The sequence below is a fragment of the Callorhinus ursinus genome, unplaced genomic scaffold, assembly GCF_003265705.2.
Source record: "Callorhinus ursinus isolate GAN/ISIS: 27379988/994484 unplaced genomic scaffold, GSC_fseal_2.0 scaffold15, whole genome shotgun sequence".
Taxonomy (NCBI): domain Eukaryota; kingdom Metazoa; phylum Chordata; class Mammalia; order Carnivora; family Otariidae; genus Callorhinus; species Callorhinus ursinus.
Genome location: NW_027397077.1, coordinates 9,942,225 through 9,959,419, shown reverse-complemented (window position 1 = coordinate 9,959,419; position 17,195 = coordinate 9,942,225). Strand labels below are relative to the sequence as shown.

At 45.5% G+C, this 17,195-nt stretch overlaps 1 protein-coding gene across 9 annotated transcripts in view; it reads right to left on the bottom strand.

The window, feature by feature from the left end:
- The window catches only part of CACNA1D (calcium voltage-gated channel subunit alpha1 D), a 292,840-nt gene that overhangs the window by 130,569 nt on the left and 145,076 nt on the right, over positions 1-17,195 (bottom strand). For 6 of the 9 annotated variants that reach the window (XM_073901364.1, XM_073901367.1, XM_073901365.1 and 3 more), the window contains exons 5-8: positions 14,817-14,959; positions 10,317-10,469; positions 9,595-9,791; positions 2,923-3,026 (exon numbers count right to left, since the gene is read on the bottom strand). In XM_073901364.1, coding sequence (XP_073757465.1) covers positions 2,923-3,026; positions 9,595-9,791; positions 10,317-10,469; positions 14,817-14,959 — 597 coding nt within the window. Of the gene's footprint in view, positions 1-2,922; positions 3,027-3,600; positions 3,705-9,594; positions 9,792-10,316; positions 10,470-14,816; positions 14,960-17,195 lie in introns of all 9 variants that reach the window. The other 3 variants (XM_073901366.1, XM_073901370.1, XM_073901372.1) reach the window with 1 other exon arrangement.

The following is a 17,195-nucleotide window of genomic DNA, read 5'->3' as shown; positions in this document are numbered from 1 at the left end:
ACACACACACACACACACACACACACACACACACACACACACACACAAACAAACCAAAAAAAAACCCAGCATGAGAAGAGACGTATCTATCTGATTTATAGACGTGAATGAGACATTCTTTCCAATCCCTGGTCATAACGGAACCATCTCCTCAACGACAATGTGAAATTGTAGCACAAGCTACAGACCTTCTCGGCTCCCCCTCCCCAGAGAACGCTACCATCAGAGATAAAAGTCTTCATCTGTGTTCATGCTTGGTTACACAGGGTGTACACTTCATAAACTTCATACTCACCTTGAGAAAAGCATCTGTTGTAAAACCAAAGATTTTTCCAAAGCATCAGTCTTAGAATGCTTTAAACATGTACCAACACCAAATCAAGTGTGCAGATTAAAACCAGTTCACGAATACAATAGGATGGCATGGCCACACACACAAAAAAATAAAAAAAGCCAAGGAGCAGAAACAAGTATTTTCAAGGGGTTAACAGACTTAAAGACACACAAGCATCATTTAACGATTGTTCATCAGAAGGCGATAGCAAGGTCTAAAGTTTCTAAAACGGGAGGCTTTTAATTCAGTGCTTTAAGGATTGTGTGCTGGTCTGATGGTCCCTAAGGGGCCACGCAACACAAATTATCCCCCTTTTAACATCTACCTCCCTTCAATGTTCCCTAAAAAAAACTGTGAAGACTCTAAGACTAAAGCAAATTTTTAAAAATTTAACAAGAAAATGCATACGAGTGACTTGTTTTGATTTTTTGTTGTTGTTGCTTTGGGAGCCAGTCAAGGGGGAGGAGCTGGGCAGAGGAGCAGGGAATTGTCCAGGGAGGTGGGAGCAAGCTCCTCATCGGTTTTCCCCTGCAGATCCCATATCCCCTTTCAAGATCCAGCTCACAGACATGCAGCCTTCCCAGCCCTTTGGTCTACACCTCTGTTCCAGCTCTGCCATCCTGCACTGCTTCACGACAGTCTCCCCACCAGGCACTGAAAGCCTGAGCCCAGCGCCTCTGTGTCTTTGGCACACCGGCACCTCGGGTCTCTGGTCTGGAGCCAGGCACGCCATTGCAATCTCCCTGAGAAGGGATCTAGTTTTGTTCTGATACCAAGGTGTTTTAACATTACTTGTTATGTCATCCTCCATGGGGGTCAACATTTAATGCCCGCCACCATTCTGATAAGGAGCCCTTCCTCCCACCGTTTCCTTTTTCCCTGTCTGGAGCTGCTTCATCATCATGCCGGGGCGATGCCTCCTGCTCTGGGAAGCTTAGAGATAAGGCATGTCACTGGCACTGTTAAAATTAGCAGTTTCCATGGCCTCAGTCAGTTTGGTTGAACTTAGAAGACATGGGGTGCCAAGGAATGCATGATAGAATTGCTGTTAACCTCGTGTGGGCCATTCCTGAGGCAAAACTGACACTAGGCTGTTTCTCCAGGGATAAATTCCACCCTTACCAGCCCAACACTAACCTACGGCCACAGAGATTCATCAGGATGAAAGCACTCTTCGAGGGTTACGACTTTCACACAGGGGCTTGCGGAGCCAGTCCTCTGTAGAAGGAAGCTTTGGTGGGAGTGGAGGATGCTGTCACACCCTCAACCTGGCCCCACTGCCCTCACTGGGGGCTCGGGCTCCAGGGCCGTCTCTAGAGAGGGGCTTCCCAAGACAGCTGTGCGTCCATGGTGTAAAACTGACCACACTCCATCAAGGAGAACCCCAAATACGTTATCCCCTGAAAACAGGCAGGGCAGTTTAGAGGGTGGACAAGGAGCTGTGCTCTCTGCTCGGGAAAAGGCGGTGTTTGGACAAATGTGATCCAGGGCTCCTTGCTGACTCAGCATTCCATGAAGGCATCATCCCCAACCCCCACCCTGAGACACAAGCTTGGAAAGAGGAAGGTAAAGCAGGTGAGGATTCACTCATGTGGAATGAAGGGTCCCACCAGTCCTTCCTGAGGAAGGGTGAGCATGGTGGATGACTAGGTTCCTCTGGGGAGATGGGGCCTCTGCCCTCCAGCAGTGTTTAAGTTCTGGGGCAGCTTCTGGGAGAGCCCAGAGAGCCCCTTCTTCCTTCTCAGGGTGCTCCTCTTTCTGGGTGTCTGTGGGTGGTGAAGACACAGAGCCGCCCCAGGGGCTTGGGACAGCATCCCCGAGTACAGGCAGGGCAGAGCCCAGAAACACCAGGAACCCCTTCCCGAGCCAGCCTCCACTCTCTACGGAGAATCCTCTCTATGGAAGGTCATCCAAGGGGTGGAGGCAGCCAAGTGACATTTCAAAAATGGTGACTGAGTGAGCAGGACCATAAGGCCCTAGGAAGTGTGTATGCAAAAGCTGCTCATTACTCTGCATTAGAGATTCCACAAGTGGAAACTAATCATGAGTTAGCGAGACAATTCTCACAGTGACAGTAGCAGAAAACCAAGCAAATAAATGACTTGAAGGATGCAAGATTTTGGAAATTGTCTAGTATTTATGTGCTAATCTAGGCTTATTCCTCTTTCTCAATAAAAACTGAAATGCCCAGGAAATATTCATGATACGCTATGGGTAACTCAAAAAAGGCCAGGTTATATACTAATGGGAACAAAGCCACAAAAACATAAGGCCCTTTCCTGGGAGACACCAAGGCTGGGACTCCTTTCACTCACTTGCAATCCGCTTCTGCACATGGGCACACTAATGCACCTGGCTTCAGGGACACGCTTTCATGAGATTAATAATGTGTGGTAAGTGTCAGAAACACAGAATCCCACAGAGAAGATACAGGCAGAGAGAATCACAGTTCAATCCCAAAGCAACACACAGAAGGGATGTCAGAGTCCACACACATGCAGAGGAGGCGCAGGGAGCAGCTGGGGGACACGCAGAGCCACCCTACACGAGGCAGCAGCAGAATGTGCAACACGGATCTGACTGCTTACCCACTAAGGACACCAAGAACCAGGTTAAGGACGAAAAATGAGCCAAGGATGATCAGACTAACAAAATACACCCATGGCCATTCCCATCCTATCGCATCATTTACCTGTAAAATGTAAGGAGATCAGTTATCAGTTATCCATTTACTAAAGAGCGGAGCCCCCAGGAGCAGCTGCTAGACCACTCAGGGCTTTGAGTGAAGACTACAGCTCTGAGGACAGGGACCCCCCACCTAGGACCTTTCATTTTTGTCTTCGGGTACGGACAAGTTCTGCTGCTGAAATCTACAAACCTGGCCTACCAAAAGTCGGCCAGGACCAGCTCATTTAGCTACTGTTTTGTACCAATTAATCTGCATATTTGGATCCAGACCAATCAAGCAATTATAGATGTATCTCATTTTAGGACAGACAAAAGGGCAAGCAATGGAGTCTATTTAAATCCCAAGCAACAACGCTGATTAATTTCTGGTCAATAACCGTTCCATAGCTTTCTTTCATAAAGGCTGGTGAGGTTCCAGGAAGCATCTTGATTTGGGAAGCCTCAGCAGAAGAGAAAGCATCTCAGAGGACATAGAACGTGTTTGGCACCCACCCGGCCAACCCCATCTAGCAAAACCTGTGTGGTCTTGGCAACTGTCCTCAGGACTCTGCTTTCAAGATGAAAGAGGTGTAGCTTACCCGCTCAATACACCAAGTACAAGATTTAGTACGAAAAATGACCCAAAGATGACGAGACTGACAAAATACACCCAGGGCAATTCAAATCCCATAGCATCATTCATCTGCAAGAAATAAGATGGTCTCATAGGAGTGGGTTAATAAGAGGATCTAATAAAGAGAGAGGGTCATTAGAGACAGCATTCTATACATTAAATTAAACATTTACTTAGATTTGAATCAGAGACAATAGCCAAGAAGCATTCACTATATATTCCCAACACACACACACACACGCACGCATGCACACACACGCACGCCCATGAAGAGTCATCAAAGCTTTGGGGGCAAATAATAGCAGACTTTGACACAGGCAAGGAAATCAGCTGGGATCTGGCTCTTTCTCACTGGAAACACTCTTGGATCATGGACTTTCAGAATAGATCTTGGTAGATCTATTCTAAGCTAGTGCTTAGCTGGAAAGTATTTCCTACACTACCCAAGTTGTTAGAACTTTCTGCTTTTTAAAATTTGTGATGGTGGAAAAGTCTTACTTAGATAAACTTGCAACATCTGACTCTATAAATTCTTTTCCTTAGGAAAAAAAACCCTAAAATAATAAATTTCTATTGGAAGCCAACCTATCCAAAGAAACCTAACCCACCTAAAATCTAGATTATCTGCCATCAGTGAGTGCAAGTATAGCTCAATGAAGGTAAAGAGGAAAGTGCTCAGAAGTCCACTAGCTGACATGCATTCAAGGGTGCTTTGGGGAATGAGATTTTTGCCAACTACATCCAAGGAAGGACCCAGGAAAAAGAAAGAAACACTTATCTCCCACACCTACCTTGACCTAAATGACCCACCCTGGGAGAGCTGGCTCTAGCTGTGAGCTGACTGGGACGAGGTGAAAGAGGGCTGGTCCAGAGGAACCCTGTGCCACTACTTCTGGAACAATCTCAAGCAGCACAGTTAGACGTGGCCTCCATGGCAGACCCTCACAGGGAAGGTTTGGTCATGAGCAGTTCTCATGCGGGAGCAAACAGGTGCTTTGAGGTTCATGGCTAAAGATGGAACTTCCCAGCAGCACAGATCCGTGTTAAATTAGGCAAACACTTCTCCCAGGAAGGAGGTATTAAAGATCAGTCCAGGGACAAAATAAATGACTGCAGGCCTGACTTTGCTGAACACCCAGAATCTTGGCCAACAGAACTATTTGTGGTCTGTGAGAGTCATGGTTCTTGCCTCGAGGGTGCAAGCCGCCCCTTCGGCCTTGAAGCATGTGATTTCTTCCATATTATCTGGCTCCTGATTTTAGCTTTGCAGAATGAAGTGCATGCATTTCACTATGTTTGCCTCATGCAGAAGCCAAACAGGAAAAGAGAACATTAAAAAAAAAAAAAAAAAAAAAAGACTTAACATCTGTTGCTGAAGTCTAAGGAGAGGGCATTAAATCCCTTATGAAACACCTGTTTGGCCACATGAAAATTGATGTGCTTAATAGAACTCCTATCAGTCTGCACATCTCACATTGGCAATTAGAGTAATGAATGAACCGGGGCCATGGCTGCAGTTGTTGATCTAATTAAGCTGGATAAACTAATTTCAGAAGGAAGGCAGAGGATAATTCTTCCAAAGCAACGACACCACTAACCTTATTTAAAAACCCGTGTATAGAGGAGAAGAACCAGGCTGCCTGGCGTAGTGGCCAGAGCCCAGCCTGGAGTCCGGACCTTCCATGGAGACCTCTCTGGGTCTGTCTCCTCTGTGTGGGAGCAGCGCAGGCGACAGGGGAAAGCGTGCTCGTGGGGTGAGGGAAGGATGGGCCACGTCCGGGACTCCCATCAGGAGACCTCACCCTTGTACAGCCCTGGCGCTGGATGTCCCGCCTTGAGAGAGCTGGCTCCAGCAGTGAGCTGACCGGGAGGAGGTGAAACAGGGCTGGTCAGCGGCCAGGCCAACTGCTTTACCAATCCTCATTCAGATCTCAGTCTTTTCTTCCAGGGAATGTTCTAGCAACAGCAGTCTGCTCCACTTGGGAGGGCACTTTTTTTTTTTTTTTAATTAAAGTGGCTTTTAACTTCTTGGGAGTAGGTGTTGGACAGATTCACATTTACGTGGAGCAGAAATACCAACTGGAATGATAGCTGGGGGCTGGAGGGAAGGCCACAGAAGACGGTCTCTAACTCTCCAGAAGGTGGGGGACGAGAAACAAAACTTCAGCTCTCAGGGCCAGTCTTTCTCCAAAACTAAATCTCAACCCAAGTCTCTTCTCAGAGGCTAGTATTTCTCAGACCTTACTGTATACACAGGACAAGTCAGAACTGGCAAGCTATTCCCCAAAATACCCAAATGACAATAAAGACTCTGCTGGGGATTTTGTCTGCATGTGGTCTTTATCAACAAGGAAAAAATCAGCACGAGCTGAAGGGTTTCAATTTAGATTCATTCTTAAAAGATTCATATCAAAGTCATCATGTGGGGTCACCTGGTACCTAGAAAATAATATTCTATTTAGTTTGTGTTTTTCCCCTCATTTCAAAGGCTGAGATGCACATTCTTATCTCCAATTAAAGACCAACCTAAGGCTTTTTTTTTTTCTTTCTACCTGGTGAAAACACTACTGGGAACGTGGTATACTGGTTGTGGCTCCCCAAGCCAGGAATAAGAGAAAGGCACAGAAAGACATGCCGTCAGCCAATGAGAAAGGAATTTCCCAGGTGTCTTGAATGAAATAGATGGTCAATTGGATCATGAGAACTTCCCATTGGAGTCTGGCAGCCAGCACCTCCATAGGTGTGTTCACTGAGGAAAGAGCTTGGCTCTAAGGCAAAAGGTCATAAATGTTTTATATATTAGTAGCTCTCTCCTGAAACCAACACTATTTTAATTTCCTATCCTTAAAAAGATTTCCTCTGAATTGAAGAAGAATTGGATCATATAGTCTAACTGTGCATCTTGTAGACAAGAAAACTAAAGCCCAGAGGGTTGTGATGACCTACCGAAGGTTATGCACCCAGCCCTATCCAGCCTTCATGCTCTTCCCTTGCCCTACACCCTGCTGCCTCCGTAGACAACAAATATGCGTGGGTCAGACGGCAGTGTAATTATGCTTATGGAACTCACTTTATAAAAGAGCTCTAGAAGGACTTTTTTTTTCCCCACCAGAAATTGTTAATCCCACTCCCACACATCTGAATGGTTCTAAGTATGTCTTCCTGCATATTAGACCCACCTGTACTTTTCTCAAGACCCAGCCAGCCCTTTGCCAGAAATTCTTGAGAATCAGGCATCAGTGAGCTTGAGAACACTGACTGAACAGAAGCTTGACAAGATGTGAAGTAATCCCTGGCGAAGACTTTGCCCACCATATACAAACGCCTGAAGGATTGAGAAACTTGCTCTCAATCAATATCTACAATCTAATCTCCTTGGTCATCTCTCCAGATGTGCCCTTTACACCCTAGTTGTGCACAAAAAATGATATTTAAACATGGCCCTTGTACGCTGAGGCAATGGGATTGTACCAGAAGGAGTAAGAGTAACAAGTATTTGTCAAGCACCTGCTCTGTACTAGGCACAGTTGTGTATCTTCCACCTGACCACAGCCCATTAAATATTAAGAAGGTTTGGTGTCTTGGCTCTTGTCTATCTCTGATGAGTTAATAAATGTAATCAATAAGTAATTAAAAACAACCTGATGTGTTTCAGAGGATAAGATCTTAGTGAACTGTATGGGAGATTACTTAGCTGCCCTCTAGTGTTCTAGAATGATTCACAAACCTCTGACAGTAGAGAATGCCAAGGAAAGAGTGCTGAGTTCCAGTCTAGGGCAGGGGCCACCAAACTATGACCTGTGGGCCAAAGCCAGCCCACCACCTGCCTTTGCACAGCCCGTGACCTTCAAAATCCCAGACCTTCTAAGAAAGGGATATAGACTGAGATAATGTTGATAAGTTACTTGAGTTCCTCCATTAGAATGAAGGTGCCCTGTAATTCACAGAGAATATAATTATTATATTGTCAAATTATTAGCTCTGTGATTGTCATATTAACAATAGAGATAATAATTATACAATCCTAGGTGATACTTAAAGGTTCTGAGGAAAGCAATGGGAACTTTTGTTTCTGGGTGCATGGAGTTTTCTCTCCTTGAATCACATACTCCCAGTTCTCACTTGCTTGACAACAGAAAAACTGTCATGAGAGAATCCATGTGCAAAAAAAGTATAAAACTGTGTATTAGTCAAGGCATGTTGGATCAGCAGTGGACAATCCACTCTGACAACAGAGAGGACAGCAGAGCTGAGAGAAGTCACACATTTTTTTTAAATCAGAATGTTTCTGTCCCGTTTGGTGGTGGGGCAGGGATCAAAGTTTGGGCTATTTGGATAAATCTTTTCTATGTATCAGAAACTTCAAGGCAAGAGTGAGAGTGAGACCTCAACTAATCTAACTAGGATTTGCAACTTTGAAGATAATACTGACAATGAACCTTTTATCTAATTTGAAGGTCCCCTTGCTATGACCATGATCTTGCCTCATCCAATATAATTTCCCTCCTTCTTCCTCTTCATGAAAGGCATTATCTTATGGATATAAATAACACACATGCATTACCATACACACACACACACACACACACACACACACACACACACACACACACACACTCTCTCTCTCTCTCTCTCTCTCTCTCTCTCTCTCTCTTTCCTAGGACAATAAGAAAAGGGAAGGGAAGAGAAACAAGATAGAACATGTTGGTGATGCTCAAAACTTTTTACCAAACTAGACTCACGCTTTGGGGAAGAAAATAAAAACATATCTTCTTTACCTAACATTGACTATATAAGGACTTCTACAATCCTGTAAGCATGGTGTTCACTGGTGAAGGGAAGCAAAAACCTATTTATAACCATCGTGTGTCAGGTTCTCTGAAGTTATAAAGGAATATGGAACCCTACAAAGAGTCTAAAATTTAGACACTGCCAGAAGTTACTTCTCAATTTCTAACTAAAGACTGCCCATTCAAGAAGTACTTTATTACTAACTGCCTTTTAACAAATCATTATTGGAAACCTGATTAATCCCATTTGAACTTGGGTTTAGGCTCAAAATCTGCACGTCAGCTGTTTTTCCCAGCAATCTGTGCCATGGAAATTAATTTCTAAACTTCTGTGAGCTTTTTCAAAATTCTACCAAATAAATAAGCAAACAAACTCAGCTCTGGGAAATAGTTGTTAAAATACTACTGTTCTTCATTTATAGCAAACCCTTCTGGCTCTGTCAGGAACAAGAAGAACCAGACCTTAGCCACAGAAAGGGCTGCAATGTCTTGTCTGTTGTCATTGCAGGTTGGATGGGTCCACCAGCCCTGGAAGTTTGATGTGCCTTTCCCACCCTCCCTGCCAGACTTCTAGAGCTCCAAAGAGAAAGGAAGAGAGAGGTAGGGGCTTGTGCTGGGCTGATTTATGGGAATGCTGAAGATGCAAAAGGGAAACAGCATAATAAGGGAAAAATCCATTTTGGCCTGAAGGTTGTAGGTTGTACTAAGTTCACGGAAAGCATAAAAGTGATCCAATTTATATTCCCTATCTTCTGTTTAGGATCTGGTAGAGCAACCTACATTTATGTTAAAAAAAAAAATCAAACTCGTGGAAGTCCAGAAGGCTCTTAACTTGGAAAATAACCCCTGGCTCTCTAAGAGTTTAATTCAGAATGGCCCTGACTTTGGGATTTCCTCTAAAGCAAGGACTCGTGGGCACACTAAGCAGCAAGTCCCCACGTAGAATGGGGGAGTGGGGGCAGCCCACATTACACAGTGGCTTTCTGGGATAGAAACTAGGGCCCTGAGGAAGAAAGAGGAGGAGTCTTACTGAGTGAGGAGAGGGTCTGCTTCCCTTCCCAAGAACTGTCAGGGTTTCTTTTTCAGCTAACTCTTCAATGGCTCTAGCAAATGCAACACTCTTATCCAAAGAAAGAACACTCCACACACTCTGTCCTCCAGCTGCTTACCCAGTAGAGCACGTCTGTCCAGCCCTCCATGGTGATGCACTGAAACACGGTGAGCATGGCAAAGGCAAAGTTATCAAAGTTGGTGATGCCTCCATTTGGGCCAACCCAGCCACTCCTACACTCGGTGCCATTGGAGGCACACTGGCGTCCATTCCCTGAGAACGCACATGGCGCTGGGTCCTCTTCGGCTAGGATATCTGCAAACAGAGCACACAGGCTTCACCACTCCAGACATGAGCACCAGGAAGCCCAAGGCCGGCGGAAGCGGAGTGCCCTTGCCAGAGTCTGGAACACCAGCCTCCCAGCTATGCTGTCAGACTCTCACTTGACCCTCAAGGTCCACTTCAAAGACTCCCTCCTTCATGGCACATGCCATTTCTGTACTCAGAATCCATGGCTCTCTCCTCCACCCTGACTCTATAGCACCTTTCTTAAATGTATAGAGAACAATGGTGGGGATTCCACTCATGTTCTAGTATTGGGGGTACCTCATCTTATTTGCCAGGAATACATAGGAAATCAGGATAGAAAAGGAGATTAAATCCTCATTTATTCTGAACATAATTCATGCTAAGAACTGGCTGGTTCTTACTGGTTTTACTGGTATATTTGGCTTCCACCCCTCACCATTTCGTTTTAGATTTTCCCAAAACCACAGAAGTTATTTTGGGAAAAATTAATTTTTTTTAAAAGTTAGGTTAGCTACCGTTTTCATTACTCACCTGTGTCAGCAAAAAAACATGTTTTGTGCATTTTTCCAATAAAAAGTTCCAATCCTATAATAGCATAGATTATGATTACAAATAATACCAAAAGGGCTATGTGAAGGAGGGGAACCATGGCTTTTATAATGGAGTTCAGGACAACTTGTAAACCTAGGAGAGATAGAAATAAGTTTGTGAGCCAGGGAGATACTTCAAGGATACATACATATACATATACTTCAAGGATAAATATATATATTATGTGTATACATACATACATATATACATACATATATATACACACGCACATATCTATATATAAATACACATAAAATTCCTGATGCCCTGATGCCTGCTCCATATGACACACAGTAATAAAACTCAAAGAGATATTTAACATTAAATTAACATTAAACCTGGATGTGAGATAAGTTAAAAAGGAACCTAAAAGACCATCTAATCCAACTGCCTCACGCAACAGATGGAAAAACTAAGCCCCAGAGAGAGGACTTACTGCCCAATATCAAAGTCAGTGATTCATTCATGTGTTCGTTCATCCATTCAACAAAATTCCTTGAACAGCTACCATGTGGCAAGCGTAAAGTTTAGTGCTTTGGGAAATATGAAGATGTATTACATAAAGTGCCTTCTCTCAAAGAGGGTATGTTCTAGAAGGAGACATAAGAATTAAACACAAATTACCCTAGGGTAGCACACAGACGCTATAGTTGAACAGTTAAAATTAAAGAGGGATGGATGAAAGACATCGCCTCTGAGTGGCAATTAAGACAGAGGACTGGGTAGCAGCCCCCTCTCGCCAGGGCCTAAAGGTGGAAGAAGATGGATTTGCACAGGTGGGCCTGGGACAGGGGCCACTCTGGCCAGAGGGAAGAGCACCAGAAGCACAGAGGTGAGCCAGGCAACGTGGGCCGGGTGCCCGTGAGTCTTGGTTGGTGGTCACACGGTGGAAAGAAGATCAGGAAAGAAAAGCAGATTGCAGCAAGGTAGCTCTGGGTATTAAATTGGATTACAGGCCCAGACTTGAGTCCATTGGCAAAACCCCCATGCCTAACCAACAACAAGCCTGTCAAAAGGAGGCTGCCCCTGGAACGAGGGAGGGAGGAGGGGGCAAGAGCCGCTTTGCACCGGGGAAGCCGGATCATGGGCGTAGCATTAAGAGGGAAGTGTTGTGCAGCTGGGACGTGGGCTTGAGAGACGAGGATGGGGCCCAGACACCTGGAAGTTCTGCACAGAGCCACACTGCGAGCTGCAGCGCAGGACGGGAGGGAGATCACGGAAAGAGGGTGGGCGAGGCGACCCTGAGGTTCGGAGCAGGTAGGCAGAAGCAGCAGACTGAGGGTCAGAAAGAAACCAGAAGCCACACTGCAGCCAGGCTTCCGGACTCCCGGGTTTAGCGCCCGTGTTCTCCCCCCACCCCACGAGCACAGACGCTGCTCTGTGCCCTTCACGCTTTCCGCATTCTTCCCTCTCTCCCCCTACCCCTCCCCGCCGTCTCTCCCCCTTCACACTGCTCTTTTAGAGTATCTTCTCACTCTCCCAATACATACTCAAAGAACAAAAGAGCCTAAGAAGCCAAGACGCTAGAAGACAGACGGAAGTCACAACACACCAAGCAAAGAGAGTGTTCACTAGCAACAGCAACGAGAGTTGACTGAGTGGAAGTACACGGAAAGCGGGGAGGGATGAGATGCAGAGGGAACACCGCGAGAGGGGGACTTCAGACTCAGGAAGAGCCCGTCTTTCCAAGACCCTCGTTACAACCCAAATCCTAGGTATTACCTTCAGATATTTAAATGTTCAAGTGGTTTTAGAAAAGAAATGATTCATAGGATGACTTTTAAGGTTTTCACCTTTTATCAGGCATTAGATGAAAAGAAGTAACTGCTCTAATGTACTCAGGGGTTTGTTCTATCATTTGGGTTTTTGGTTTTGTTTGGTTTGGTTGGTTGGTTGGTTGGTTTTTGTTTTGTGTGTTTTTTTTTTTTTTCCCCCCAGACATGGACGGGCCATTCAAAATCATCATCTGGCACTTAGCTCTTCTAAATTCTATGGAAATTCTCTGGTAGGGAGCTGTGTGTTTCATGAACATGTTTGTTCGTTGTATCTACTGTATTTCCGATTGGCCAAAGTTATGAGATAATGAAGTTTATCTTAATGTGAATGTGTAGACTTTACTGACATTGGGCTCCTTTGTACATGATCAGCACATACAACAGAGCTCACGGGACTCCAGTTCTGGAGACAGTGGGGTGGAATGGAAAGAACACTAGGCCAGGAACCAGGAGAGTGTCCATCTGTCCCCATTCAGCCACCCACTGGCTGTGAGAATCTGCACGAGCTGCTGCCCCTCCACAGCCCTTGGCTTCCTCATCTAAAAGACGATGCCCATGGACGAGAAGGTCTGTAGGGTTCTTTCCCATTTGATGGTCCAGGACTCCGATCAATATTTATCATCTGAGTATGGGTGGTTAATAACTCCATGAATGTCTGAACTCTCTTTTACAATATATATTTACCTGCCAACGAATCAACATATATTCACAAACACACACGAAATCGTGTCTTATAGAACAGTCTGAATTCTCTATAGAAGGCACAAGATAATTCCCAGGTAAGTGTAAGCAGTCACACCTTCCCTGGCATTTTTAACAATTTCAGGGTTCTTAAGAAATCACCAGGCCCCAGTTGACAACCAGCATGGAAAACATTATGACCCAGAGCCCCCCAAAACACCATCTCCCCCAAGCCCAGTTGGGGCTGTTGAGAGACTTGGGTGTTCTCCACTAGGGCAATTAATAAATGTGGGCTAAAAAGTCCTCAACAAGACTCAGGTCCCCATTTCTCCCTGCTGACCTCTGGGAGAGTGTGATGTAGAGCTCCATCCTGTTACAAAGGAGACAAGGAAGAAATCTAGTTTAAAACGTGTTCTCAAGAACACCCGGGAATCCTAGACTAGTCATTTAGTGAAAACCTTGTTAAATAAGAAAGCCAAAACAATGATCGGTGAGTTTGGGAAGCTTCACCGGCCAGACTTACATGCATGAAGCCACAGCACCCGCTTGTCCTTACAACATATGCTGCAAACAGGCTGTCCTGTCATTTGCTCTTTGGGGGAAAAAAGGCTGTCGTGGTAACTTTAAGATTAGATTAGGCTATAACAACTAAATCTGAAAGAACATGCTTGCTCATTGAACTTCTCATTTCATCATGTTACACATAACAAAACCAGTCATTTCCAAGGTATTTCTATTTTCCTCAATTGCTTCCAGACAGCTCTGCGGTTTTGACTTGCGCTGATCTTTTTCAATGAAAATAAATGAACCATCTGGAAAAACAAGTACACATAAAACACCACTTCCTACATTTTAAAATGTTAAATTTGGAAATCTTTTTTTTTTTCCAGGGAATTTTTGGTGTGTCCCGAGTGCCAACAGGTTTAATAAAATTTCATGAAAAACTTCTGGAGAGGCAAAAACATGATCTGTGCTCTTTTGATGGCTTTGTGAGTCGTGAAAAACAGGCACACCCTATTGTCCCATAGCCTTCCTCCAGCTGGAGCAGGCAGCTGCCGCCACAACCCTTGGAGAGGCGCTAGGACTTCTACCTTCAAGTCCCCACCACGGGTGTCCTTCGAGGCACAGAGCCCAGTGAAGCACACTCTAGGCTCCTTAGGGGAGCAGAAACAGCCTACAGCTGCCAGGCAGAGCACAGCCAGAGCATCTGTCCCAGCTCAGGTGGCACTAAACCTGGCCCAGACATCTGGAGCAAAAAGCAAACTAGGGCCTGGCACAGACAGGTATCATAGCCTAGTGGAGGAAAACAGCATCTCTCGCCATGGAGGGCCACCTCTGCTCCAGACATTGTGTTGTGGGGGGCTCTCCCTGCATCATCTCACTCGGTCCTCCAAACCACCTGCAAGCAGGTCCTACCCTACCCTACATACAGGGAGGACCTGGAAGCATCCGCCTCCTCCGCCAGAGCCAGACATGAGCAACTCCTAAGAGTGGAGAGCTGAGCAGATGTTCCAGGAGTCCAGCCCCCTGTTGCTGCTCACTTTGAAGAAAGGCAGTTGGCCGGGAGCCCTGCAATACCCTCCTCCTCTGCATTAGCCACCACTCTCAGAGGGGCAGGCCTGGGAGCAGGAGGAGGTGGTGGCTATGAGGTGTCCAAGAAGGAAAACCAGCCTGGAATCAGGAGGCCTGACCTCAAGGCCTCATGTCACCACTCGCTCAGTGTCTCTGTAAGAGAAGAGTCTCCTACAAAATCAGGAAGACAACAGTCACTACCGGCCCTTTCTCAGGGCCGTCAAGGGGGTCCAAGGTGACCACGCAAGCAAAAGCGTGTCGTGAACCGTGAAGGCCTCCGTGGTCGTCTGTGGAGCCCCTGGCTGGCACACCACAACTCACCTGGCAGCGCTTGGCTCCAGAATCCTGAGCCCCACCCAGAAGAAAAACCAAGTCAACAAACTCCTGGCTTTAGGAAACAAGACGTGCTTACTGGGCACTCCTGACACTAGTCGAAGTGGTCGTAACACCCGAAAGGCGCGGAGGGCTTTGACATCGAAGCCTCCTGACTTGCCACTGGAGTGGTTACCGCCTTCTGTTTCTTTGGTTAATTGTTCCAGAATTACACTAAACAATCTGAAAAAAAGAAGAAAGGAAGAAATGTTAGAGTCTGTCACCCAGGGAAGCAGCACGGGAGGATAATAGTAGTTATTTCTGCACAAGGGCTAATTCTGTGGGGCTGCTGCCTACATGAAAGGGAAGCAGGGCAAAGGCAAGAATCAGGCTGTGAATCCCAAAAGCCACCCTTACCTGTGACATGACTGGGACAAAGATTGAGCTTGGCTGTTCTCCTGCCAACCCTGAGCAAGTCCGGTCCCATGGAAGAGGGGACTCACTGGGGATCCAACGACGACAGGTGGACACCCCGGAACATAAGTCTCAAGGACAACCAACATGGCGGCTACCTTCCATGCACATTCACTATGTGCCAAACACTTTACATACATTATCTCAGTCCTCACAAAGTGTTATGCAGTAGGGATTCTTAATCATCTTACACATGAGGAAACACACTTGATGAGGACAAGTAACTTGCCTAGGGTCACACTACTAGTGTAGAACTAACGAATGAATCCGGGTATGTTGGCCTCCCCAGTATCCAGGTCCCATGAGGATGGGGACTTTTAATCTGTGTTGTTCATTTGTTTGTTTAGTCTGTTCAAGCCTAGTGCCTAGAACAGTTCTCAACACAGAAGGTACTCGAGAAATACCTGAGGAGTAAATCAATGGGTGAATGAATATTGACTTCAAAGTCCCAAATCTTAATCAACGTGTTACACCATTTCTGGATTTCTGGTATAGACCCTGACACACACACACACACACCCCTCCACCCTCACAGGGATGTTCAAGGAATGATGTAAATCACAGATGCTGAGGAGTTGTGCAAAGGCCAAAAGCAGTAACCCAAGGTAAGGGATTAATACCGTCATTTTCTCTTTTGAAATGTGCATAATATTGTATCTGGCAGCCACGACACATTTTTCCTACTCTCCAAAGGTTTTTCGGATAAAGCTATTTTCAGACAATCTGCTCACTTGACAGTTACTTTTGCTCTTTCAAATAAACATTTATTCTTTGGAATTATTGCTTGTTTTTCAGAATAAATATAAATTTGCCCATTTCAAATAGAATCAACTCCAGCCAATCAGATTGTGGGGATGACTGGCCCAGCAACAAAGAAAAGGTTTCCAAAGTTTAATTAGGAGCTGAAGCAGAAACTCTGCCCCCACTGGCATGCCTCTGGACTGCCAAGACATGAAGTCCATAAAATACAGGGTGGTCTGATCACAGTCCTGATCAGGCATAGTCCTATCGTTCCGGGGCACTGAAAGACCAGCCATTTGAACAACACTACAGCAATTAGCAGTGAATCTAGCTGGGGGCAGAGGGGGTTGGCGCCAGGGGGAGAATAAATCAAGCCTCTACCTTTTCAAACCTTCAGATGGTGGGCTCTCTCTAGTTATGACTGGGGAAATAGATCAAATTTATGACCCGTTTCTCTCATTAGAATAGTTTTATTTTTTTAATTACTGTAGATCCCTGCAGCAAGGCTCAAGTTAAAAGTCTCCCCTCCAAAACAAGTTCATAGCCTCCCGAAAACAAAGAACAAGGAAGAAAGAAAACCTCAAACTCTTCTGAAATGTGGCAGCCACAGGAATTTTCATCCCAAAGGGTTAGGAAAGTAATTTATGCAGGTGGTGACTGAAGATCACTTTCAAGTGTCTATGTTTTACAGTGCATACTTCACGGTCCTTTTACCCCTTTTTCTTCAGCAATGCCCTTGAAAACAGGTGAATGATGTCTTGCTCCCATTACAAAGGAACTTGAGCCAGAGAGGGAAGCTAGCTGCCTTCTCCAGATAGCCCAGGGTGGAAGGGGCTGGGGCTGGGATTCCATTCCTAAGAGTTAGGAGGCTTTAGGAAAGTTCCTCTCCTCCTCTGGGCCTTAGTTTCCCCCACTCTGTAAAAGGAGAAAACTGGATTAAATGATCCAGAGCCCTGCCCTTCCCAGTCTAATATTCTGTGATTCTACTCCCTTCACCACTCATGCCCCCCACCCTCAACAAAAAAAGTACCACACGCCTGGCAAGTTCAGGACATGAAGAGAAAGTATTTGATCCTAGAATGTTACAAAGTTTACCCCAACGCAGGAGCAAAAGGCAAGGAGCTACTGAAACGGACTCAAGTTAGAAATGAGCACCCCATGTTCTTCTTCACAAAAGCTTAAGTGATGAGCCTGAAATATATGTTGACTGAAACATTAGGTGGGTGGAATAAACTTTTCTATACAGGGAACACTCTCAGCTCTG